The sequence below is a fragment of the Protopterus annectens genome, chromosome 12.part0 (genome assembly GCF_019279795.1).
Source record: "Protopterus annectens isolate FY-2018-M chromosome 12.part0, PAN1.0, whole genome shotgun sequence".
Classification (NCBI taxonomy): Eukaryota; Metazoa; Chordata; order Ceratodontiformes; family Protopteridae; genus Protopterus; species Protopterus annectens.
Window position 1 is genome coordinate 282,412,549 of NC_056746.1, and position 25,716 is coordinate 282,438,264.

Below are 25,716 nucleotides of genomic sequence, written 5' to 3' on the forward strand. Positions count from 1 at the left end.
TTTCCAGTCTTCACATTTGGAGAGTAAAAAAAAGGAAAGAACTGAAGATGGCTAGCCATACTTCAACTTTTGTACTAAGTGCATTGAGACAGCCATGGTGAAGATAATGCCAGATGGCACGGTGGAAAAGTGTTTGGCTTGAAAGTTTGGCTGGATATGGACCTTTGCCTGTTGCTGTAATGACTGCTGCAATGACCATACTCAAACATCTGTAGTTATAGTATATTGACTACACAACTGTACCTTGTATTTGTATGAGAGTGTTGCAGTTCATTCTATTAATTTGGAGGCCTTCCTAGTTATAAATACAGCCTTACTTGATCCATGTCATATACGTTATAGTGGAAATGTTTGGAATGCAAGAGACCTGGTATGCTAAAATTTTATAAATTTGAGTCATATAGCCATCCAAGCAGAGTAGTAGTATTTGGAAGAAAGGCTATGGTGACTGGTTGATTTTTGCACTCAAGTCATCATTGGCCTCCCAGAAATAACAGACCTAAGCACAACTTAATGTAGCAAGTCTCATACTACTTTTTCAGTGCTGTATAAGTAATCACTGTATCCTTCAAGTAGTCATAGTGGGATTATATGTGCTGTTTCACAACTTCAGATCATGGTAATTGTTTTTATTGCTAAAGACACTTTTGTATTGCCTTCTTTATCCTTTGATTCTAGGTTTGTGGATACAGGTGAAATGTGTGACTCCTTTCCTTACCGAACCAAAGCAATTTTTGCATTTGAAGAGATTGATGGAGTTGATGTTTGTTTTTTCGGAATGCATGTTCAAGAATATGGCTCAGATTGTCCTCATCCCAATGTCAGGTATTGTTTTCTCAACAGCACATTTATTTTATTAACTGTTTTACAAGTGTTCACAAATAACATTTTGGTACAGAGAATGGGTAACAAGTTTTTTGAGTTGCTCTGTTTGTCAAAGCTTGAAAGTGGTCTTTCCAAGCATGATTATTCTGATGGTTGTGTTCAGTATAGAAATCTAAACTCCCATTAGGAATCTGATTTGAATGAGGTAAGTGTAACTTGAAAATGCTTTTTGCAGATAAGATTACTCTGATTATTGTATTCTAGGACAGAAATTCAGACTCCCACAAGGAAGCTAATGAAAGAGAGGCAGGTTTGCCCACAGCAAAGTTGATGTCCTTTGGTGGGTGGGGGTGTGAGGGGTGCAGGTTCAGACTCTTTTGCCAGTTAAACTTCTTTGATATTTCATACTTGGGGCAGTGTTAAATTTCCAAGACTATCTCAAAATATAGAAGCACTGTAGAATTCATCTTTACTGATGAGCAGCCATCATAGCCATTAATCAAAGAGCTGTATCAGGTAATCAAGATAAATCAGAAGTTTGAAAGAAGAGACACCCATGAAAGAAGAACAAGAAGCAATCTGTTTCCTCCCCCAGTGTGTGGATAGGATCTGATCAGTCCTACTTGCATTTTGTACTTCTGGAACTTTTCCAACATCTCAGTATTTGTTTCAGATTAAAAATCTTGTATATCTGAGCTGTTCTTTGCATTTCCCAGCCATTCACAGCTGATAGTGTGCACTGCTGTGTATAAATATTAAAGCTGGGCATTAAGTGTAAACCTCTGTAGAAGGAAAATCCTTAACATTTTTGTCACTGCCATGTCGGCAGTAGTTTTTAAACATTTGGGCTGATGCTGTAGATCTTTACCTAAAGGGACATATAGCTGCAATTGCAAAATGATAGCACACTAAAAGTGTGCTGCAAAGTCCCTTTATGTTTGTACATTTTGCCTTTGACCCCTGGATCAGTGCATTCACCCAGTCAACAAATGTATAACTAAATGAGTAAATTAATAAAATGCCCTGTCCTGATATCATTTTACATATTTTGTGATATGTTTTTTTTTTTTGCCCCAAACAGCTGATCATCAGCTGCCACCATGATATTCCTTACCTCATCTGGATTTGCTCCAGCCCATGTTTGGGGCTGGTGAAGAGATTGAGGCTGCAGGTGCAGAGTCATATTGCTTCCAAGGAGTATTTTCTATTAATGCCCTGTTGTCCCTCCATGCACACATTAGCTGATGTCCTGGAGTGGATTTGCATTGGGGTCAGTAGCATAGCTAGGATGAGGTTAAGCGGGCAACTGCCCCAGATGCAGAGTGTTGGAGGGCATTATCGTCAGATCCGGATTGTTCTTTAATGCATACCAGCTTTTAAAAGCTGCTGGTATTGCATTTGTGGTCAAACCTGGCACACTGAAGCGTCACATTACTGAATAATCACATTACCGAAGCTGTTTACAGGTAAGTATGTGCTTGGCCAGCATGTATAAGTTTACCCTTTTTCTCCACTAAAGTGAAATTCCAGAGTTGGTATATTTAGTTGGGGGAGGGGGGGCACAGCCCCCCACCCTCCCCCGGGTAGGTATGACATGCTGTGGTGTGTGCTTTCGTTGTTTGTTGGCCAAGCGCTTACTCACCCTGTAACCTCAGTCGGTAATGTGGTTGTTAAGTAATGTAACATTTTGGTGTTGTCATCTAGGTAAATTCGTTTCCGGGTAAGTGGTCTTTTGTTTATTTGAAGTAGACCTATATGTCTTGTGTCTTTCGGCTTTTCCCGGTTAGGAGTCGCCACAGCAGAACTCCGGTCCGCTAATGATTGGTAGTGGATTTTTATGTACCGGGTTACCAGCCCCGACGCACAACCTTCAACGAAGGCACACCCATTCACGTATGCCTCCACACAGAAGACGCTCTAGCTGAGAATCGAACGGGACAACGTCTTGCAATGAGCCGACAATGCTACCGCAGCACCACCACCGCCGTCTTGAAGTAGACCTATATATGTATGTATATATATATATATATATATATATATATATATATATATATATATATATATATATATTTCTCCTTCAAAGCATCTAAAACACATAACATCTAAAATCAAAACATCAAGACCATAATCCTTTAATTTACCGGGGGGGGGGGGGTAGGAAAAAGTGTGTTTGTTAGTTTGGTGTCGTTATATGTGGAGGGGATGTTATTTTCGGTTTGCTGTCATTTGTGCAAACGAAATTCTGTCGGCAGTTATGCTGCCGAAAATCAGAATATCGTGCACAAAATGTAAAGTGTATTGGATAGTCGAACAAACTTGTGTTCAACCATATGTACGGAGGTCACGGTACAGTGGAGATTGGAAATTTGTCCATATCCCCACTGTAGTGCAATCTCGGAGTTGAAATATATTAGTAGCAAGGGGTGTGATGTGATATGTCGTATAGGAGTTTGATTTACATCAGCTCCTATAGGGCTATCACGTGATATTTTCGTGTGACAATGTCGACTCAAATGTATTGATCATCTGGGGCGACATTGTGTATGTTTGAAAAGTTTGGTTTCGGTTTAACATTTCGTTATTTACATGTGATTTGTAGTGTTCGATGTTGTGATGCACATTTTCGATGTTATGAAATTCGATGTTATGGGTTTTTATTTTTCAAATAATTTTTATTCTTTTATGCTCAAAGAAAAAAACAATAAGTAATACAAATACAATTAAGATATGCATCAAACATTTATACAAAGCTGAGAGGATATGTAACAGATTACACACATATCACTAAATAATAGAAAAACAAAAAAGATATAAAACTGTCTACAATGAAAACTACCATTGTATCAAACTATGTGGTAAAACTGCATTTATGAACTTAGTTTTATGAGTAATCAGAGTAAATGAATCTAAAGTAATAGGACATTGATTATGCCTAGTCTTTTAGAACCTGGTTAAGTAAAGATTTCCAGAGCTTCTGATAATATATTCTTTTCTTAGAACCTCTGATAATAAGTTTTTGTGATGAAATGTAATTAAGTGCCATTTCCCTAAAACCATCCCAGCTGAGTTTCGTATGATCTAGCCAATTTTTAGTGCTATAAAGTTTAGTTAGTGCACAAAGCAGAATTAAGATATGTTGTTTGAATTTAGATAGTAGCGGGTTCGAAGTATGGAGGATGGCCAGTTCCCAACAAAGAGAGGAGCTTTGATAACCCATCTTTTCTAGGCGAGCTTTTAAAGAGCACCATAGTTTATGGGTGTGATTACAGAACCACAACACATGCATAAGGTCAGCTTGTGAGTATGAGCAACATGAGCAAGCTGGTGAGATTTTGGGATTGAATTTATTAAGGATAACAGGTGTATAATATACATTTATGTTAAGTTGTCTATCTCACCTTCATTCTTGCTGGTTGGGTTCGGAGCCGATCCTCGGCTCCGACTTGGCCACCTTCAAAAGCTCGAGAGCTGCTTACTGGCTCGAGGCCCCCCTATATCCCATGATGCCTGGCGCTAGATACCCAAATCTCATTTGCCACTTCTGCTGCGAGGTTGTTCTACTGCTCAGGTCGTATAAAACTTTATTATTGTTGTATTTTTCTTGTCAAAACTTTAGTTTTTAGTATAAAATTAGTCGTTAGATTAGACTGTTGTATTGTAGCTAGTTTCTTTTCTAGATCCGTTTACTTTCCCCAATTAACTCGTTTAAGTTAGAGAGTTCCCCTCCCCCCTTCTCTCCCTTTCCTCAGAATGTTTTTTCCGTTTAAGTTAGAGGTTAACCTTTCTCTCTATCTCCTTTTAAAAAAAAAAAAAAAATCCTTTATTAATCACTGTTAGTGTTTAGTGATAGTTATCTTTAGTTTTTGTTGTAGTAGTGCTTGTAGTTGGTTGTGGTAACTGTAGTGTGTTAAATTTTACTATTTGGATACTTTAACCTTTCTGTGTGTGTTCTTGTCCTTGGTTTTTCCTCCAGGATGTCCAAGGATCTTAAACCGTCTGAATTCAAGAAGTGTGACTCATGCTGTCAGAAGATGTCTCTGACAGATGGTCACACTTCTTGTGTTTATTGTCTGGGCACCGTGCACCTGCAGGACTCTTGCTCGATCTGCCATGTTTTCAGTCCAAGAGTCCTGCAGGAGCGCAAAAGTAAATTGATTCTGAGGGGTTTGCTTAAACCTCAAGATTCACCAGCAAAGGCTCAGCCCGTGAAATCTTCCAGGCCACCTAAACCGTCGGCTCCTAGTTCGGAGTCGTCGTTGGGTGAAGCCACACAGTCTATCTCGGCTCCGGCTGGAACCGATGTCGCTCCCTCCCAGTCGGCTCCGACACGTTATTCGGAGCTGGCTGAGAGTTGTAAAAGATCCAGGTCTCCTTCCTTGGAGTCGATACATTCGGCTCTGAAATCGCCCCTGCTCCAATCTGAGCGTAGTCATCACTCATCCCACTCTTCTTGGTCTTCTGGACTTTCAGACCATGACTTGGAAAGAGTGGTCAGTAGGCTGTTAAAATCGCAGACCCTAGCCAAAATGTCCAGCCCTCCTCATCGGGAGTCGGCTCTGTCCACAGCTGTAGATATTCCTCCTCCGACTCATCCTATGAGCTCGGAGCCGGAGTTTGTTGCGGTTTGAGTCGTGGAACCGTCGCCACCGATACCCTTTCTTTCGGTTCCGTCGTCGGCTCTGATCCCTTCCATGGTACCTTCCCTGGAGGGATCTGGGCGCCGAGATTCCCTTGTCGGCTCCGAGGGGGCTAGTGGCATCGGACCCTTGTCCGAGCCCGCTCTCCCCCTTGGTGCTTCGGCTCAGGTGAGCTCGGCTGCCACATCTGCCTCTGAGCCATCCCCCTCTGTGCAGGGAGGACTTCTGGGTTCTTCGGAGCTGGAGCCCTCTCTGCATCCGGGCAGGGACGCCTTCGAAGTGATGAGGAGTATACTGGCCCCTGAGTCAGTCCCACGATCGACCCCATCGGCTTCTCCCCCTAGGGTGCCTGTGTCAGCCTCTGCCCCTCTTCCAGACCCCAAGCGTGGGGATCCAGTGCTCCAGGACACCCCTTTGGGTGTATCCTCCTCTTTCGAGGCCTCCCCTGTTCATTCAAAGGAGCCACCTCGCAAGAGGAAATGCAAGAGGAAGCATGTTGACTCCCCTGAGTCTGTCACATCGGATACCGACTTAGAGGAGTCGGAAGGGTCCCCAAGATCCCCCTCTGAAGATGTCTCCTTCTCAGACATCCTTGAGATGCTTAGGCAGAGGGGGAACTGGACTACCCTAAGCCCTACCGTGGATGAGTTGGTATTCCTGGATGCGTTTGGATCCCGACTTTCCACCTCCTGGGTGTCTCCGCCTTTCGACCCACTGATGTCTGTTGTGGCTTGGAAGGTGTGTACAGCTCCAGATACAGTGGAACCGACCCCTAGAAGACCTGCCAAATTCATTACTGCACCGCAGGACAAACAGTTCTTGACCAAAGGTTTCCCCGTTGATGCCATGATGGTAGCGGCGGCCTCAAAGAGAGAGTTGGCTGAAATCTCTTCATCTGTCCATCCCCCTAACAAGGAGTCTAGGACGATGGACAGATATGGGATGCGGATGTTCTCTTCAGCGACCTTCTCCATGCGGTCCCTGAATTACCTGTGCCACTTTACCCGTCTTCAGAGGGATCTCCTGAAAGAGCTTGGAGATATGCTCCAAGATCCATCAGTTGAGGGGGCCCAGGCTAAGGCAGCCTCCCAGCTGGCAACTCTTAATTCAGTGGTAAACTCCTCCATGAGGCTCATCTTGTATGCAGCTGATGGTGCGAGTAGAGCCGCAGGCACAGGCGTGTCCCTAAGGAGGCATGTTTGGATGCGGCTATGTAACTTTGCGGAACCTTTCAGAGTGTCTTTCACCAACACCCCATTTAATGGTTCCTGTCTTTTTGGATCACAGGTGAAAGAGATACCCTTACCAGGTATGAGAAGGAAGCCAAGACGCTCTCTGCCGTAGGAGTCCATTTTTCCACTCCTTCCAGACCATATCCTAAGGGTCAGAAGAGTGGGAAGATGTGGTTCCGGAAATCCCAGGGAGCCCTGCCGGACACGCATGGTGAGTTCCCATCCAGGGGCAGAGGAGGGAACAATAACAGACGCCGCCCTCGTGGCAGATGGAGTCTGCAAAATCAGGGCAGCAGAGAATCTTTCTCTGAGAAGCCCTTCCGGCATCCCTGAAGGGTTGCCCGGGTGCCCACCTCTGGAGGCAGTCGGGGGAAGATTATCGCTGTACCCAAAAGCCTGGCAAGACATAACACAAGACATATGGGTACAGTCCGTCATATCCAGAGGCTGCAGAATTCCCTTTGTTCGCACAAGTCTCTTCCAGATGCTCCACCCAATCTAAAGACCAAGCAGTGCAAGAAGTCTCAAACCTGCTAAGAAAAAGGGCCATCCAGCAAATCCCAGCAGACCAACAAGGATCCAGAATTTACTCAAGGTTCTTTTTGGTACCAAAAAAGACAGGGGACTGGAGACCTATTTTGGATCTCAGCAGACTAAACAAGTCTGTACAAAGAACGAAGTTCTGGATGGTCACGCTTCAGTCCATTTTACCCTTTCTGGGTCAGGACAATTGGGTGTGCTCTATAGATCTTCAGGATGCATACTACCCACATCAAAATGGACAGACGCTCCAGAAGATTCCTTCGCTTCCAGCTGGGAGCCAGCCATTATCAGTTCAGAGCTCTGCCCTTTGGTCTCACCACAGCCCCCAGGGTGTTTATCAAATGTATGGCAGTAGTTACCGCTCACCTGAGATGGCAAGGATTCCAGGTGTTTCCATATCTCGATGACTGGCTCCTCACTGCTACCACCAGATATCACCTTCTGCGAGCCAGAGACTGTACTATCGACACTTGCTCCAGGCTAGGTAACACAATAAATTTCGAAAATTCTGCATTGTCGCCCTGTCTATCACCTTTATAGGCGCAAATTTAAATACCAAAGATATGTTAGCGAGCCTCCCACCAGACAGGGTGTTAGTGATTCGTCAGCATGTCAAGGTTTTATTAGCATGCAAAAGAATTCAAGCCAAGTTTGTCAAACTCTGGGTCTCATGGCAGCAGCGATCGTACTTGTCCCTCTAGCTTGTTTTCACATGAGGATTCTCCAGTGGCTTCTTTTCACCTAATGGTCCTTCCAGCAACTTTCCATGCCTTACATGATTATGATCACTCAAGCATGCAAGAAGCACCTTGCGTGGTGGATGGTCTCCGCATCAGGGCTCCACGGCAGACCATTTGTTCTCCCCCCTCCAGTGGCTACAGTGACCACGGACGCCTCCCTGATCAGGAGGGGGGGCATTATCAGGGCACAACAGTCCAAGGCACCTGGCAACCTCACGAGTATCATCTGCACATAAATGTCTTGGAGATGAGAGCCATGCTCCTAGCATTGCAGGCTCTTCAGGACTCTCTTCCTACCGGGAGTATTGCAATTCAAACAGACAATATGTCGGTAGTGTGGTACATCAACAGTCAGGGCGGAACCAGGTCCTACCCCCTATGTCGAGAAGCACTCAGATTCTGGCAGTGGGTGATCTCTTCCCAACGGTTTCTGATGGCAACGCACATCCCTGGGAGGTCCAACGTCATAGCAGACAGACTGAGCAGAGCAATTCTCATGCCTCACGAGTGGTCTCTGAACCAGGTAGTTGCAGACCAAATCTTCCGCAAATGGGGCCAACCTTGCTGCGACCTGTTTGCAACTCCCTTCAACAGCAAGTGCAGCAATTTCTTCTCTCTCCTTCCACTTCCCGGACATTCCCCCAGAGACTCTCTAGTCCACGATTGGCCTCAGGGACTTCTTTATGCATTCCCGCCCTTTCCCCCATCCCAAAGCTAATTCAGAAAGTTACCATTTTGGGTTGCAAAATTATCCTCATTGCTCCTTACTGGCCTCGACAAATATGTTTCCCGTTCCTGCATCGCCATCTTCTCAAGCAGCTTTGGATTCTGGACCTAGTTCCAGACCTCCTGATTCATCAGTCGGGTGGGCTGCACCAATCCCTACACTCTCTCCAGCTCACGGCTTGGTTGCTCCACTTCCAACCTTAGCCAGGCTCCCAGATATCTCCCCCTGTGCGTGAAATCCATTTGTCATCACACAAGTCCACAACTAGAAAAACTTACGCTAGTAAGTGGAAACGTTTTTCTTCCTGGGCAGAGGCAAAAAGTATAGACCCCTTTTCAGCCCCTATACACTACATTTTGGAATTTCTTGCGGAGCTGTTCCATGCTGGGTCCGCTTCCGCTACAATTAGAGTTCAGTTAGCTGCAATTTCAAGTTTTCACATTGGACTGTCGGAAAACAATATCATGTCCCATAAGCTATGTAAAGCCTTTCTCAAAGGAACCTCTCTGCTCAGGCCCCCAGTGAGAGATCCTCCACCACCGTGGGATCTAAATTTGATTTTAGCTTTTTTAATTTTGCCCCCTTTCAAACCTGCAGCTTCTTGTTCATTGAAGTTCTTATCTTGGAAAATCCTTTTTCTGGTCACTATTACTTCAGCCAGAAGAGTTTCGGAACTACAGGCTCTTTCTATCCGTCCCCCATACCTCGTGTTCCACAATGACAGGGTTGCTCTTAGGACTAATCCTTCCTTCCTTCCTAAGGTCTCTTCAGAGAGTAACTTGAATCAATCCATAGACCTTCCTGTGTTTTTCCCGAACTACTCCAACAGGGCGGAATATAAGTTGCATCAGTTAGATGTTCACAGGCAACTACGCTTTTATTTGCATAGAACCAAAGACATTAGAAAATCAGATCAACTTTTCCTGTCCTATGCAGTAGGTAAACAAGATCTTCCGGTCTCCAAGGTAACCTTATCCAGGTGGTTGACTTCTGTTATCACATTATATATCAACTCAGGAATAAAAAATTACCAGTCAAACCAAAAGGACACTCCACCAGAGCTTCAGCTACGTCGGTGGCTTTTCAGGCTAGGTTACCCATGGAATCTATTTGTGCTGCAGCTACATGGGCCAACCCATGTACCTTTATTTCGCATTACAAGTTGGATTTGGTTTCCAGGAGCAGAGCTGATTTTGGTTCCACTGTTGTGAAGAGTCTCTTCCGATGAGCCACCCAGGGCTTTAGGTGCTAGGGACGGTGTCCCGACCAGCAAGAATGAAGGCGAGATAGACAACTTAACATAAAGAAGTTGTGTACCTACCATAACGTTCCATGTTAGTTGTCTTCTTCTCACCTTCTTTCTTGCGTCCCCCTCTCCATCCTCCTATTCTAGTGGACCGAGAAGAGTTCTTCTTGATTTTTTCACTGGCTGAGTCTTCTCTGGCTATTTCTTTCTGACTAGTAGTCTCTCCAGTAAGATCCTTGCAGTCTAGGATAGGATTCCCTTATTATTATTCTGTCTGCAGTTAGACTTACCAAACGAGATCTGGGTATCTAGTGCCAGGCATCATGGGATATAGGGGGGCCTCGAGCCAGTAAGCAGCTCTTGTGCTTTTGAAGATGGCCGAGTCGGAGCCGAGGATCGGCTCCGAACCCAACCAGCAAGAAAGAAGGTGAGAAGAAGACAACTAACATGGAACGTTATGGTAGGTACATCACTTCTTTTTACTGATCATTAATTGAGTATATATGAGATTTTTAAAGGGAATAAATTCTAGAGTGTTTTTGATTGACTTCAGTTTTTGTTCATCTGTTATTTTACCTTGCTCATTCCAGTGTTTAGAGAATAGACATCCAGCATTATGTATCAGAGCGATAATAAGCTTGTATGTTATTGAAAGCATTTTCTCTCTATTCAAAAGTGAGTTCATGATTTCCTGAAAATTGTTTATTTCCTCATTCACAAAGTATATATCATTAGTTAGGGAGAGAGTAGCTTCTCTAATCTAAGTATCACTGTGTATTTGAAGCTAAGTCCAAGGATTGTTCTTAATTCAGGTATATTTTTGTCCTTATACTTGTATATGTCCCAGAGCGTACAATCTTTGATGAGGAAAATCCGTAAGGTTTATTCCTTTATTATTAATTTTAATATTAGGGTTTTGGTGTAATGGCTGAAAAGGCAGTAAAATCTTATCTAGTTTGATCATTTTAAACAGGTCCTGGAAAGTTCTCACTTTGTGTTTCAGGGTGCTATGTATTTTTAGAGTCTTAAGATTCAACGGTAAAAGGAAAGGAATGGCTTTTGGGTTAATATCACATCTGATTATATGATTATGCCAAATTCTTACCCAGGTTGGGGATGACTTAAGTTTGTCAGAATTCATGTTTGAAACTGTCAAGATTCTGTTAGCACATATGATCTTGTAATACAATAGGAAATCAGGCAGACTGAGACCGCCTTTCTCTTTTGGATAAGTCAGATTGGAATATGATATCCTGGCCGCTTTTGGAAACAAGATCAATCTGGCCAGTTCTTTGGAGATTTTGACAAAGAAATTATTTGGAATAATAAGGTTGGAAGCATTTAATCGATATAACAATCTTGGGAAGATATTCATTTTAACAATAGAAGCTTTGGATAGTAGACAGAGTTTCAGTTGTTGCCATTTGTGTAGGCCTTGAGTAATTTTAGCCCAAGGTTTAAGAAGATTATTCTGAAAGAAGGAAGTCTGATTATGTTCAAAAGAGATCCCAAGATAGTTAAGAGAGTAAGTTATTCGAAAGGGGGATTCTGGAAAGTAATTTGCCTTATGATTTGTGGGGTTGATAGGGAAAATGTGTGCTTTCTTGTAATTGATTTTATAGTCAGATGCTGTAGAAAATTCTTCAATAGCTAATAATAATTTATTCAGATTGGTGTTTGGACATTAGAAATAAGGGTTCAGATCATCAGCGTAAGCTGATAATATGGTCCTGTTATTAAGAACTAGCGGGGGAGTGTGAAATGATTTCTGTGATATATGTAAGCAGAAAAGTTCAATAAAGATATTAAAAAGGTAAGGCAAAAGAGGGCAACTTGTCAAGTTCCATTGGATATCTTAATTGGGTTAGAATATATTTTATTAATATAAACGTAGGTAGAAGAGTCTCTGTATAGAATTTTTATTATGTAGGAGAATTCTTTAGGTATGTTAAAGTGGGGTAAGGTTGGAAAAAGGAATTTCCAGTTGACCCTATCAAAAGCTTTGCAGGCATCTAGGGTTAGTGCATATATGGGGGTTTTATCTCTTTTCGTTGTATTTATTAATGAGTCAAGAGTTGAAGTGTTTATCCCATGTATGTCTGTTAGGGATAAAGACTGCCTGGTCAGGGGAGATCAAGGATGGTAGTACTTTTTAAGTCTCTTAGCCAAGATGGAGAAAAGTATTTTAATATCTACATTAATCAAAGAAATGCATCTGTAGTTATTGGGGTTAGTAATGTCTTGATTGTTTTTTGGAATGAGTATTGTTTTGGAATTATTCCAGTGATTAGAAATACCATTCAAAATAATAAAGTTAAAGACTTTTAGAAGGATGGATGATATTTTATTGTTGAATGTTTTATAGAAATCAGATGTAAAACTATTTAGACCGGGTGATTTGCCAGTTTTGAGATTGTTGATGGTATCAACAATTTCTTGTAACTCGAGAGGCAAAGAGAGAGAGAGAGTTTCTTTGCTCCTTGTTAAGTTTTGGAAATGTGAGATTGTTTAGGGAATTCTCTATTTGGTATGATTTTACAGAATCATTTTTTGGCTTTATATAGTGGAGAAGAGAGTGTGAAATAGATCTATAATATCTGAATCAGTATTGTACATTTTATTTTGATACTCTGAGAGGAATTTTTGTGCGGCCTTGTTTATTTTCAATAATTTTAGCTAAGGTTTTAGAAGGAATTTGTGCCCATTTGGAATAGTATGCTAGGTGTCTCTGTTCTTGAAGAGAATAGTTATAGCAGTGCAATTCTAACAGCTCTCTTTGAATATCGCTAATCTTTTTTCCTATAACTGGGTCATAGCACGATTTAAGTTTGTTTTCTAGGTCAGATAATTTTGAGGTTAAATTGGTTTCTTTTAGTTTATTTAGCTTTTTATAATAGGAAGCCTTCTGTCTAATGGAATGTTGCAAAATTCAAAGTCAGTCTCAACTTCTAATAAGCTATTATTAATTTCTTGAATAATGTCTTTTTTAAGTAATAAATTATTATTCAGAGTCCAGTTACTACAAACGGGATGTGATGATGAATTGCTTGTGAAATGCAATGAGTGATCTGATAAGAATCTGGGCTCTCTATAGAATTTTATCTCCAGATTGAGTAGGGATTCTGAAATAAGGAAGAAGTCAAGACGGGACCAAGCATTATAACATTTTGAAAAATAGGTATATAGATTATTTTTAGTTAAATTACTGCTAAAAGAGATTGGGCCACTAGATTGGCATCTAGCATTAATTCCCTAATTGCGGTAGAGGCTTGATAGTTGTAAGACTTTGACTTGCTGGTGTGATCTAATACTGGGTCTATGACTGAATTCCAATTCCCTCCTATTACATATTGGTGATTTGGAAATGAACAGAGAATATTATATATTTCAAGTATAAAATCATGTTGTTTCAAACATGGGCATATAAAATAAGTTGGACTTTGGATTAGTGGATGCGAAGAGGCAACATCTTCCATTTTTGTCCTACTTATAACAATGAATGTCTTCATGAAACAATTGTTTTAATAATAATCATAACCCCTTTTGAATTTGAGCTGTCCCCTGCAGCAATTATATTCTTTATCCATTTTCTCGTAGAGTCCTTTTCCCAATCTTCTTTAAGCATATGGGTTTTATGAACAAAACACACAGTAGCCTGAGATTTAAATAGTAAATGCATTGTAAGTTTTTTTTTCCTTTTGTTATGTAAACCCCTACATTCCATGAATCAGTTATCCAATACATAAATTCTAAGTCAAAGGATTAGATAAAAATAAAGGAAAATTTTGAGTAAAATATCAGAATCCTGAAAAGATTTAACCAGAATAAGCTGAGCATAACTATTTATTAATGTTAATTAAGGTCCAAATGAAATTAAGAAAGTTTTTCTTGAAGTGTACAGGAGAATGGTAGCAACAAACTCCTTCAACCTTAATCCTGTGCCTACCCACGTAACCCTCCTAATTGGAGTATAACAACTGTGTGTATGTACTACTGAAAAGAATCTAAAGCTACTCACTAAAAGTATATACAACAATATCAGCATCTCAGACCTGATTGTCCTAACTCAAAAACCTACCAATCCACATGACTCCATTCATTACGTGGTAACAATAGAAAGGGAAAACCCTTTTGATTGTAAGAGAGTTACAGCAGTGTATCTTCCACTAATTCAAACAGAAATAATGACAAAAAGATCGGGAATTGTCTAAGAGATTAAAACTATAAAGTAATATAATCAGATATAGGACAGGCTTTTGGTCTCATACTTAATTTAAAAAGTAAAAATTTTGCATAAGAAGTAAGGTCGTATGTAGTATGTAAGATTTATATTAGGTTGCTTAGTATAAAATTGTTGCGATAAACGGATGATAAAATATTGGTTTTAGATTTTACAGTAAGCTCCAACTAATTAGAGATTTATGAAAGTAATCTTACCACTCAAAAATTTAATATATCTGGTTAATTCAAAGAGCATTAACATGTTCTATAGAACAAGAAAGAGAAAAAGAAGACCAAATTGCCGCAATACCTCCTAAAGTATCCTGTAGCAAATGTCAACCACAAGAAATAACTAAGCAGGATACACCACGAGACCACCTTCTTCAACGAAATTCCTTTATTCCAAGCAATAAAACAAACAGGGATAAGCGCTTTCGCGTGCTGCTGGCACGCTTCTTCAGATCAATATAACAGTGTCTATCCTAGTTCATTATATACCAACAGTATATCCAATTAATCTGAAATCATTAAACAATTACATAGTTAAGTAATTAAATACTAAATCAATTAACTATATAACAGAATTTTCAGTTCTGACTAGCTTAAAGGACCATGTCTCATTTTTTTCTCTCTCTCACTCTGCTAAGCTACATATTTAAAGTTTCAAAATAACATTTACATTTCTTATATTAAGACAAACTTCAGTCATGTAAAAATAATAATTAAATATTGCCTGATATGAAATGCTTATGAATTAATCGGCATTGGCTTTTTATATATATATAAAAAGCCTACTAATAAACTAAAACAAAATAAAATTAAATGAAATAAAATTGATGAAATAGAACGAATCAAAACTCATTTGGACATGTTCCACCCTGGCACATGAGACTAGTTATCAGTAAAAATTTTATTAGTAGGCTTTTTATTTTTATTATTGTTTAATGATTTCAGATTAATTGGATATACTGTTGGTATATAATGAACTAGGATAGACACTGTTATATTGATCTGAAGAAGCGTGCCAGCAGCACGCGAAAGCACTTATCCCTGTTTGTTTTATTGCTTGGAATAAAGGAATTTCGTTGAAGAAGGTGGTCTCGTGGTGTATCCTGCTTAGTTATTTCTTATTTCTTGTGATTATGTTCTATAGAACTCAAGATAAAGTATATACACTCCATAGTTTCTACAGTCTAAAATAGTAGCAAAATCTAACCTAGGTGACGTAAAATCACCAACATTTTAAATCAGGAAAGTGTTATCATGTATGTACAGAGTTCTGTTTAGATATCAGTGCAAAAGCAAGTAGAAGCTGTAAACTGTACTGTTGTAAACTCATCCAAATCTGTGTGGGCATGAAAAACTAGTGACAATTTAAATTAACAAAACTTGTAATAAGTATTGTGACAATTACCCACCATTTGTTGCATAGTATAACAAAACATTATATGAAATATCAATATAAATTTGCTTTGTGTTAACATTCTTGTTAATTTTTGAACTTATTAAACTTTGAGAAATGTACATCTGAACAAAACAATCTGACCGTCTATTGTAGTCTACAGAGAATCGTGATGGTTATGTGAACCAATGACTTATGGTAGAAGAGCTCTATACATGAAAATGAAAAGTATTTAACAAATGTGTGTTCATTTCTACTGTTGTTCTTTTCTCTTCAGCACTGAATCAGGGAAGTAAATTATTCCTGCAGATTATTTGCTTAATTGAGCTACGTTGCCTGCTGGTGTCTTAGCAGAAGCATTACTCAGGTTGATAGAATAGTGCTCAGTAAAAATAGCATATTGTTTGTGGGAGGGTGGCATAATGGTTAAGGTGTTTGCCTTACAGACACACAAGTTACAGGGTTTGATTCTTACAGGGGGGTAATTGGCTAGGCTTAAAATAACCCACAAGGGCAGTTAGCCTAGTACTAATCTATGAACCTATACAGTTAAGAACTTCGGTAAAACCATGTGCATCTTCAGAATTAGCTATTAAGTTTTCAAGCTGGAAATAGCTTGTCATGACAACAAGCAAAATTATTTTAGTTTGACTATAATAAGAGAAATGAATATTGTTGCAACCCGATAGCCAGCCAACACTTCTAACTTGCAGAATATAAAAATTGCTGCTATTTCCAAAGGCTGTTATTATCATAATTAAAAGAAAAATAATTGCTGACCATCGCTAAAAGATTTTGGTTTACAAATAAACTGAGAAGTATTATAGTTTTTATTTCTTGAGAGTAAAGATAGTGTTTCTGTCTACTAAAATATATATGTAAATTATAATTTATATGCACTGTATGTCGTTTATCCTGAGATCAAGAGTTATCTATCCAAGTTATGCACCTTACATGACCCTAATGAGTTACAAATGTTTGCCTCCACTTTAGAGAGCTGAGCCTCAGATGTGCAGAAACACAGACAGGGATATCCCTGATCACTCCAGGACAGTTGCAGAATCCATAAGGAGTGGGAATGCTACAAAAGCCTAAGGTATACAGAGCAGCAGACCATGTACAGTGAAGAACGCACTGTATAAGACTTTGCAAAGGTTGCTCTCTTTGTGCTCAATTCTTTACCCTTATTATCTATCCCTTTTACTTTACTTTTACTTTTAGTAAGTTAGGAAGGTGACAGCTGTTACATTCAGTCATCAAAATGCAGCCAGACTGCTCAGTCCAAAATGTAATTACTAAGCATCTGCAAACTTGCACACACACCCTACAACATTTGAAAAAAAAAAATCACATTTAACTGAAATTGCATAGCATAATAGTTATAACAGCTACAACCATATGTAGGGATTATAGTTTAGATTTAGTCCATTCCTAGTTTAGGTATTTGATCATGAGGACTCTGCTTTCAGGATGAAACCTGGGCAGTTACACATTAATCCTGCTATAAGTCAGACACTACCAGCATGGATGTATCTTCTCGGTTCTTCTTTCAGTGAACAACGATCTGGCAAGCTTATTTAATGCAGCAATATCCAACTGATATAAATGTATATTTTTTTCCTTCCTCCTTCTTCTCCTTTTATACTACCCTGAAGTTATGAGACCTCAGAGATGGTTAGATTAGTTATGGATGTGTAGAAGGTCTGCACATATATGTGAAGTTAGGACCGGGCTTGTCCCCAGATAATATAAATTGTCAGTCAGAGCCTGTTCGGTTGAATGGGTTTGTCAAAACACAGCTTACTGATTCTTTTTTACCACAAAAGACTTGAGAGAGCTGGGAATACTTTAGCTCACAAATAATAAAAGGTCATAATTGATACTCAAAGCCTTAATCCTAGTATTCTAGCAATCACTAAGAGAAAAACACACCTTAATAGTCTCGTTTAGCCAGAACGAGATTTAGAGTCGCTTATGTCTTTAATCAGAAGCAAACGATGAGAGCGATAAGTAAACCTCATAGACTGGAGCTTTTTCTTCTCATTATAGCCAGTCTGTCAAAAGTGAATCCCTCGATATGATCATGAGTTCCCATTTTATAGAGCTTTGGAGTTAAAGAAATGAAAAATGAGCCCAAACAGGAGGAACCATTTGTCGTGACACAAGGAAGTTATGTGTAGGAAATGTCTTCCTCCGAGCAACAAGCTATTGTAGACTCAATTCCACTCTTGTATTTAGGGACAACAAGGATAAAGATAAATGTTAAGTTGTCAATCTCGCCTTCATTCTTGCTTGATGGGTTGAGCGATCAGTCCTCGGCTCGACGCAAACCTGCTAGCTAGCAGAACTCTCCGATCCTCGGCTTCACGACTTACTTGCTTTAACTCGAAGAACTTTTACCAGCTCGAGGCAGCCCCATATCCCATGATGCAAGGCAGGAAGTACCCAGATCTTGGGAGGTCTTCTTTACCAGCTCCTGGTAAGTAGTTCACATTTGTGATATTTCAAGCCCCTTTTAGTTTTAAACTAATTTTTTGATAGTTTAATTTTAATTCTAACCTTTTTCTGACAGAAATCCCTGTCTCTTTTAATTTTTAGTTAGTCAATTTTCCTATCCCATCCCCCTGTGTGTGTGTGTTGTTTTTTATAAAATACCTCTTGGTATTTGTTTTAATTTAATTTTGTGTTAGGCACCATGTCTAAGGAGAGGGTTCAGGTTTAGAAGTGTGACTGTTGCTGTCAGAAGATGTCTCTGACAGACGGGTCACACTCTTGCCTGTACTGTTTGGGCCCTCTTCACCTGCAGGACTCCCTTCAGCCAGAGAGTCCTGTAGAGAGATTTAATAAGTTGATTCTCAGGGGTCTTCTTAAGCGAGAGCTCCCGCCAAGTCGGCTCCACAGAGTTTCTAAGCTCAAGCCTCGTTTACTTGTCCGTGGTTCCCGGAGTCGGAGATTCGGCTCGGAGCCGATTCTGATCCACAAAGCTTTCGGCCGCCCGCGGGCTCGGTGCCGCGACCGTTTGACCGCCTCGATCGGCTCGGCGACTCCGACACTGTGGCATGGGCATCCGGTGTCGGCTCCGATCGGCTCCTCCGACGTTACCCTTGTTTGGTGGCTGTAGCCGGCTGGATTGAGCCGAGGAGCACGCTCTGTCGGCGAGAGAAGTCGGGTGCCCGACAGGATCAGTAGTATCGCCCGATGGTCCATTCCAGGAAGGTTAGAGGTCTCGCTTCCTTGGAGCCGATACTTCGGCAAGCGCTTCCCTATCGGAACGGAGCCATCGGAGCCGATCTTCAAGGTCATCCAGGTTGTCAGATCATGACCTAGAGAGAGTGGTCAGTAGATTACTCAAGTCACAGGTACTGGCCCAAATGTTGCACAGTCCGCCTCACAGCAGCGACTGTTGGTCCACAGTTCCTCCTTCAACTCTACCCCAGAGTTTGGAGTTGGAGTCTGCAGGCATGGTTACTGCTACGGCTGGAGGACGGATACCCCCTTCTGTTCCTTCAGCCCCTACTCTTATCTCCTCTTCCTTAGAGGGATTGGTGGTCGGCTTCCATGGTCTCCTCGGGGTGAGTGGCATCGGACCCTTGTCCGAACGCGCTTCTTCCTTGGAGCCTCGGCCTTGGTGAGCTCGGCTCCGACATCTGCCTCGGAGGCTTCCTTGGTGGTTTGGTTCCTGGGCTCTAGCCGCCGGGGTCTCTCGGACCTGCCTGGGAGAGGAGCATTCGAGGTGATGAAGAGTGTACTGGCCACTGGTATCAGTCAGCAGTCTGTTCTCTCTGCCACTTCTCTTGCTACAGGACCCAGAGATCCTCGATTCTCCTGATGTTTCGGGAGATCCTCCTAGGAAGAGGACTTGTAGAAAGGAATGTAGACCCCCCGAGTCTGTCACTGGATACTGACTTTGATGAGTCAGAGGGATCCCCTCCCTCTGAGGATGTCTCCTTTCAGACATCCTAGAACTTCTCAAACAGAGGGAAACTGGCCCACCAACAATCTGAGGATGAGTCAGTATACCTAGGCGTTTGGATCTCGGCCCTCCACCTCCTGGGTGTCTTATGGTTATTATTGCAAAAAAGGCGGCAGCTCCTGACTCTGAAGAGCCAGTCCCACTGCCCCTAGTGACAAACAATTCCCAACCAACCAGGGTGTCGCTGATGCCATGGTGGGGGCTGCCACCAAAAAGAAACTTGCAGATCCTTCCGCGTCTCCGGCCCATCCTCCTAATAAGGACTCTAGGACCATGGATAGGGATGTTTTCCTCAGCGACCTTTGCCTTTGTCACTTCACCAGACTCCAGAGATATCCTGAAGGAGCTGGGAGAAGTAGTTCAGGATCCTACAGCTGCAGGGGCTCAAGAAAAGATTTAAGCCGCAGTGGAACCCTCAAATCCATTGCAACTCCCTCGGCTAATATCTTATGCTGCGGATGGAGGCGAGAGCCGCAGGCACAGGGTGTAGCTCTTAGGCGCCAAGCCTGGATGCGGCTATGTGATTTTTAAGGCGTCCTTCACAAATTCTCCCTTTGATGGGTCAGCTTTGTTTGGCCCTCAGGTGAAGGAGACCTTGACCAGCAAGACTCTTTCTGCTGTTGGAGTCTTCTAGGCCTTATCCCAAAGGACAGAAAGGTGGTCCGTAAAATGTGGTTCCCAAGGAGTCACGCCCGAGATCACGTGGTCAGTTTACCCCTAGAGGCAGAGGGTAACAACAACAGACGCCGCCCCTAGAGGCAGAGGGTCTCTCTGATAAGCCCTTTCAGCATCCCTGAGGTGTTGCCCGGCTGTCCCTCCTATCACTGTACCCAGAAGCCTGGCATTCCCTCACTCAAGACAGATGGGTACAGTCGATCATATCTTACATAATTCCTTTCGAGGAAAGTCCCTTCCCCTCAAGTTCCCTTCCAGATGTACCACCCGGTCTAAGGGACATTGCAGAGTTAGAAATCGCAAAACTACTGCAAAAGAGCCATTCAGCCAGTTACAATAGACCATTCAGAGCCGGAATCTACTCAAGGTTCTTTTTGGTCCCCAAAGGGGAGACTGGAGACCAATATGGAGAGGGAGACTGGGAGACAAATATTGATCTCAGCAGACTCAACAAGTCTGTCAGGAAGACAAGATTCGAATGGTCACTCTTCAGTCAATTCTGCCCTTCTTACAGAAGGACAACTGGATGTGCTCAATAGATCTTCAGGATGTACTATCACATCAAAATTCACAGACGCCCAGGAGATTTCTCAGTCATTTCCAGTTCAGAGCCCTGCCCTTTGGTCTCACTACAGCCCCAGAGTGTTCACCAAATGCATGGCAGTGGTCACGATTCCAGGTGTTTCCGTACGACTGGCTCCTGTCAGCCACCACCAGGCATCAGCTTATACAAGCCAGGGATTACACAATAGACCTTTGTTCTCATTTGGGCATCTCAGTCAACTTCGAAAGTCATCCTTATCGCCTGCCAGTCTATTACCTTCATAAACTTAAACACTGTTTACAGAACAAAGAGTTTCAGACATTCAGAGTCATGTCAGGATCATTCTGGCCAGCAAGAAAGTACAGGCCAGAATGGTTCTAAAGGTATTAGTCTCATGGCTGCGGCCATTACTCTTCTTCCTGGCTCGATTCTACATGCGCCTCCTTCAGTGGATGCTGTTCACGCAGTGGTCACACCAGATTCTGGTGACACAAACATGCAAAGAACATCTTGCTTGGTGGATCACATCCTCAGGTTCACCAAGGCATAGCCACTGTCACCACGGATGCCTCCCTGATCGGGTGGGGTCATTATCAGGGCAGGATGGTTCATGGGACGTGGCAACTGTTGTACCATCTGCACATAAATGTCCTGGAGATGAGAGCAGTGCTCAGTCCACACAGACAACATGTCTGTAGTTTGGTATATCAACAAACAGGGCGGAACCAAGTCCTACCCCTTGTGTGAAGCGCTCAGACTTTGGCAATGGGCGATCTCCTCTCATCGGTTTCTGGTAGCAACGATATCCCTGGGAAAACCAACATTATAGCGGACAGATTGAGCAGAGCTATTCTCATGCCTCACGAGTGGTCTCTCAAGCAATCCATAGCGGAAGAGATTTTTCTGGAATGGGGTCCCCCATGTTTGCATCTTTTGCTACTCCCCAAAACAGCAAATGTCCAGATTTTTTCAGCCTCTTCCTCTATCAGGCCATCCCCAGAGACGCTCTGACCCAGGATTGGCCCCAGGGACTTCTTTATGCCTTCCTCCATTTCCTCTGATCCTCAGGTGATCCAGAAAGCTACCGCTTTGAGAGCCAAATTGATTCTCATTGCCCCTTACTGGCCCAAGTTTGGTTCCTCCATCATCACCTTTTGGTGCAGCCGTGGCATCTGGACCCAGTGCCAGATCTACTGATTCACCAATCCGGTCAGCTGCACCGTCAATCCCTTCTCTCAACCTCACAGCATGGTTGCTCCACTTCCTTCCTTAGCCAGGCTTCCTTTGATCTCTAACCCAGTTAGAGATATCATTCCTCTACCAGGAGGATTTACACAAGCAAGTGGAAACGTTTCTCTTATTGGGCTAAGGCCCAAAATATTGATCCTTTTACTGCCCCTGTTCAGGCAGTTCTGGACTTCTTAGCAGAGATTTTTCATGCAGGCTCCTCTTCTTCCACAGTCAGAGTTCAGTTGGCTGCTATTTCTAATTTTCATGTCGGGATAGCAGATCATAATATTATGTCCCATAGGCTCTGCAGGGCCTTTTTGAAAGGAATTTTCCTACTAAAGCCTCCAATCAGGAATCCTCCTCCTCAGTGGGATCTAAATTTAGTGCTGACATCCTTGATTCTTCCCCCCTTCGAGCCAGCTGTTTCTTGTTCCCTGAAATATCTTTCTTGGAAAACGTTATTCCTAGTGGCTATTACATCTGCCAGGAGGGTGTCTGAACTTCATGCTCTTTCGGTTCGACCCCCCTATTTGATTTTTCACAAAGATAGGGTATCTTTGAGAACTAATCCATCCTTTTTGCCTAAGGTTGCTTCAAAAAACAATCTGAATCAATCCATTGATCTCCCTGTATTTTTCCTAACTATTCAGATAGAGCTGAACAAAAGCTACATTATCTTTCAGCTAAGATATTATTTGGACAGAACAAAAAAATTTAGAAAATCTGATCAACTTTTTGTTTCCTATGCGGATAATAAAAAAGGCCTTCCTGTTTCTAAAGTGACTTTGTCCAGATGGCTTTCTTCGGTCATCACTGAAATTTATACACTCAGGGGAAAACAGCTGTGCTCAAAACCTAAAGCACATTCAACTAGGAGTTTAGCTACTTGTACAGCCTTTCAACCTAGACTGCCGTTGGACACTATTTAGCGTTTGCGGCCACTTGGGCCACTCCTCACACTTTGTTTCCCATTACAAATTGGACTTGGCCTCCAGGGACAGAGCCAGTTTTGGCTCTACAGTCCTCAAGAGTTTGTTCCATTGAGCCACCCAGGATAGAGGTGCTAGAATGAAGGCGAGATTGACAACAGTTGTCTTCTCCCTCCTTCCCCTGGCCTGGACAGACCTTGTATAAGAAACTATTATGCTAAAGACCATTCAGACCTGGTCCTTTTTCCATCTGTAAGTTTCTTCTTCCTTTGGGAAGTATTTTATGCTTGGTGTTATTGCCCTTGTCAACAAACGAGATCTGGGTACTTCCTGCCTTGCATCATGAACCCATCAAGCAAGAAAGAAGGCGAGAGAAGACAACTAACATGGAACGTTATGGTAGGTACATAACTTCTTATTAGCGACACCTTAGTTGAACAGATAATATCTGGTGAAGAAAAGAAAGGATATTTATTTAATGGCAAGAAGTAGTGAAGTGATGCCAGTTATATTAATATATAAAGCATCGGAGAAGAATCATTTTTCTGGAGAGCTATCGAAGCAACTGAGGAATGCTAACTTCGCTTCTTTAGGTGTGTTAACTGCAACTTTCGTTTCATTGTGGTAGAAAATAAGAGCATTTGGATATCGCATTTGGAATTTAATGCCTCTTTTTATCAGGTCAGCGCAGTACGGAGCAAGTTTCTGATAGTTTTCTTTTATTGCGAGGGGTAGATCTTGGGAAAAGGTAATTTTGTAAATATTCCAGGTGAAAGTTTTTTGCTTTTTTGCAGCTGATAGGATCTTCTGGGTGTCTTGGAAATTAAGGAGTTTTACGTAAACCTGTCTGGGAGTTGTCAAGTCTTGTTTTCTGTGAAGTGCTCGGCAGGCCTGTTCTATTGCTATATCTGTTGTATTGTTCTCTTCTTTGAGAAGATGATTAAAGATTTGCTTTACTGTGTGTATTAATTGGGCATTTTCAAACTTTTCAGGTATGCCTCTGACGAAAACGTTATTCCGTCTACTCCCTTGCCTCAAGGTCTATAACTTTTTGTTGTAATTCGTGTAGTGATGCTGTTGAAGATCGGAGATTTTCTTTCAGTGATAGTATTTGTAATTTAGATTGTGATTTTTGTTCCAGATTGTCCACACGCTCTACTATTTGCTTGATTGAAGTGCCAAAGTTTGTAAGTTGTTCTGAAAAACCTTTAATCGCTGATTGTATTGGTTGAAGAGCATCTTTGAGTTCTTCCATGTGGAAGCTTGATTCCGGCGTGGTTTTGGCATTAAATTTAATAGGCTCCGGTAGATGTTTATTTATTTTTTGCTGTTTGGTAACCACTTCTATCATTGAGAGTTTTGTTTTGATAGTTTGTCTCTCCATCGTGTCTAGTTCTTTAGCCATTATAATTAGCTCTTTGTTTGCTCTCGTAAAGGCCTGGGATTTAAGCACAACTTCAGGCCTGTAAGATGCACTTGTCAAGTTGTATTTAGAACTTTGGAGATATATTAGCTTGGAATGTGATTAAATGATATTCAAGTGACCAATTTTGATAGTCTCTGTCATCTACAGCTCGTAACTGAACAAAAGGATCCTCTGCCAGGATGCTTGTGTAGATTTTCCTCTTGTTTAGGCTGAATAGATAAGGAGCTCTGTGGATAGGGTGTTTACAGAACGACCACCATCTTGGAACCCCGTTATGGGTTTTAGATGTTTTGAAGGGGAACCATATATATATATATATATATATATATATATGTGTGTGTATGTGTGTATATATATATATATATATATATATATATATATATATATATATATATACACACACACATGTATATATAAATAATAAAACCTAAGCACTATAGCACGTCGTACATGGTCTAAAATAACTGTAGCAACTGCTTATGCTTACTACGTTGTAGCAAGTAGTTAGCTACAGTTTAATAGTGGGAAAAAAAATTTTAAGTGAAACCTCTGAGCGCTGTAGACTCTCTCTGTCAGGTATAAACTGTATGCTTGCTGCATTAGAAGCAAGCAGTTTGCTACAATTTAAAAGAATTTTTTTCTTTTTTTCTTTTTGTTAAAATGTAAGGAAGGTGGGTCGGGAACAGGGCACAGAAGTGAAACCCAATTTTCTCCATCATTTCAGGAGCACCAGGTACCTGATTGCAGACTGTTTTTTGCTCTTCTGCTGAAGAGCTGTGGCAGGGGGGAAGGGTTGTGTCTTTTATCTAACCATCTGGTCGGTATACCGGTAGAAGGAGTGGACATTTTTGTGCTCTTCACTTGAAGAGCTGAGGTGGTGGGGTGCTAGTGCATGGGCCAGCACAGCACTCTGGTTGAACCAGTCATGCCTCTGAATAGAGACATGCTGAAATATCATCCAACCTTCAGAGCAAATCAACCTCACACTTCATATGATTTACATTGTGTCGTAAACAGTGTGAATTAAAAAAAAATGGAGAATCCCATCTCCACAAGGGAAAAAATTGTTCAAGAATATTTCTGGTACCAAAGAAAGAAAGAAGACTAAATAAGAACCCAGTCCTAGATGTTTCCTTTCTGAAAAGGTTTGTGAAAATTCTAAAGTTTATGTCTGTCCATGGATCCATTCAGTTTGTTACCTCTTATTCCCCCTTTCAGTTTTTTTGGTAACTTTAGATTTAAAGGGTACTTACCATCATATTCCTATAGCCTCAGATTTCAAACATTTGTAAAGGTTTTCTGTGTCTGGATTGCACTTTCAGTTCTCTGCATTAACCTTTCTCCAAAGGTCTTCACAAAGTGTCTA

The 25,716-nt window shown here is 41.6% G+C and overlaps 1 protein-coding gene across 1 annotated transcript in view; it reads left to right on the forward strand.

The window, feature by feature from the left end:
* The window catches only part of LOC122816509 (CREB binding protein), a gene marked incomplete in the record, with an annotated part of 4,149,155 nt that overhangs the window by 3,517,573 nt on the left and 605,866 nt on the right, over window positions 1-25,716 (forward strand). Inside the window, 1 exon segment of the mRNA XM_044089341.1 lies at window positions 679-825. Coding sequence (XP_043945276.1) covers window positions 679-825 — 147 coding nt within the window.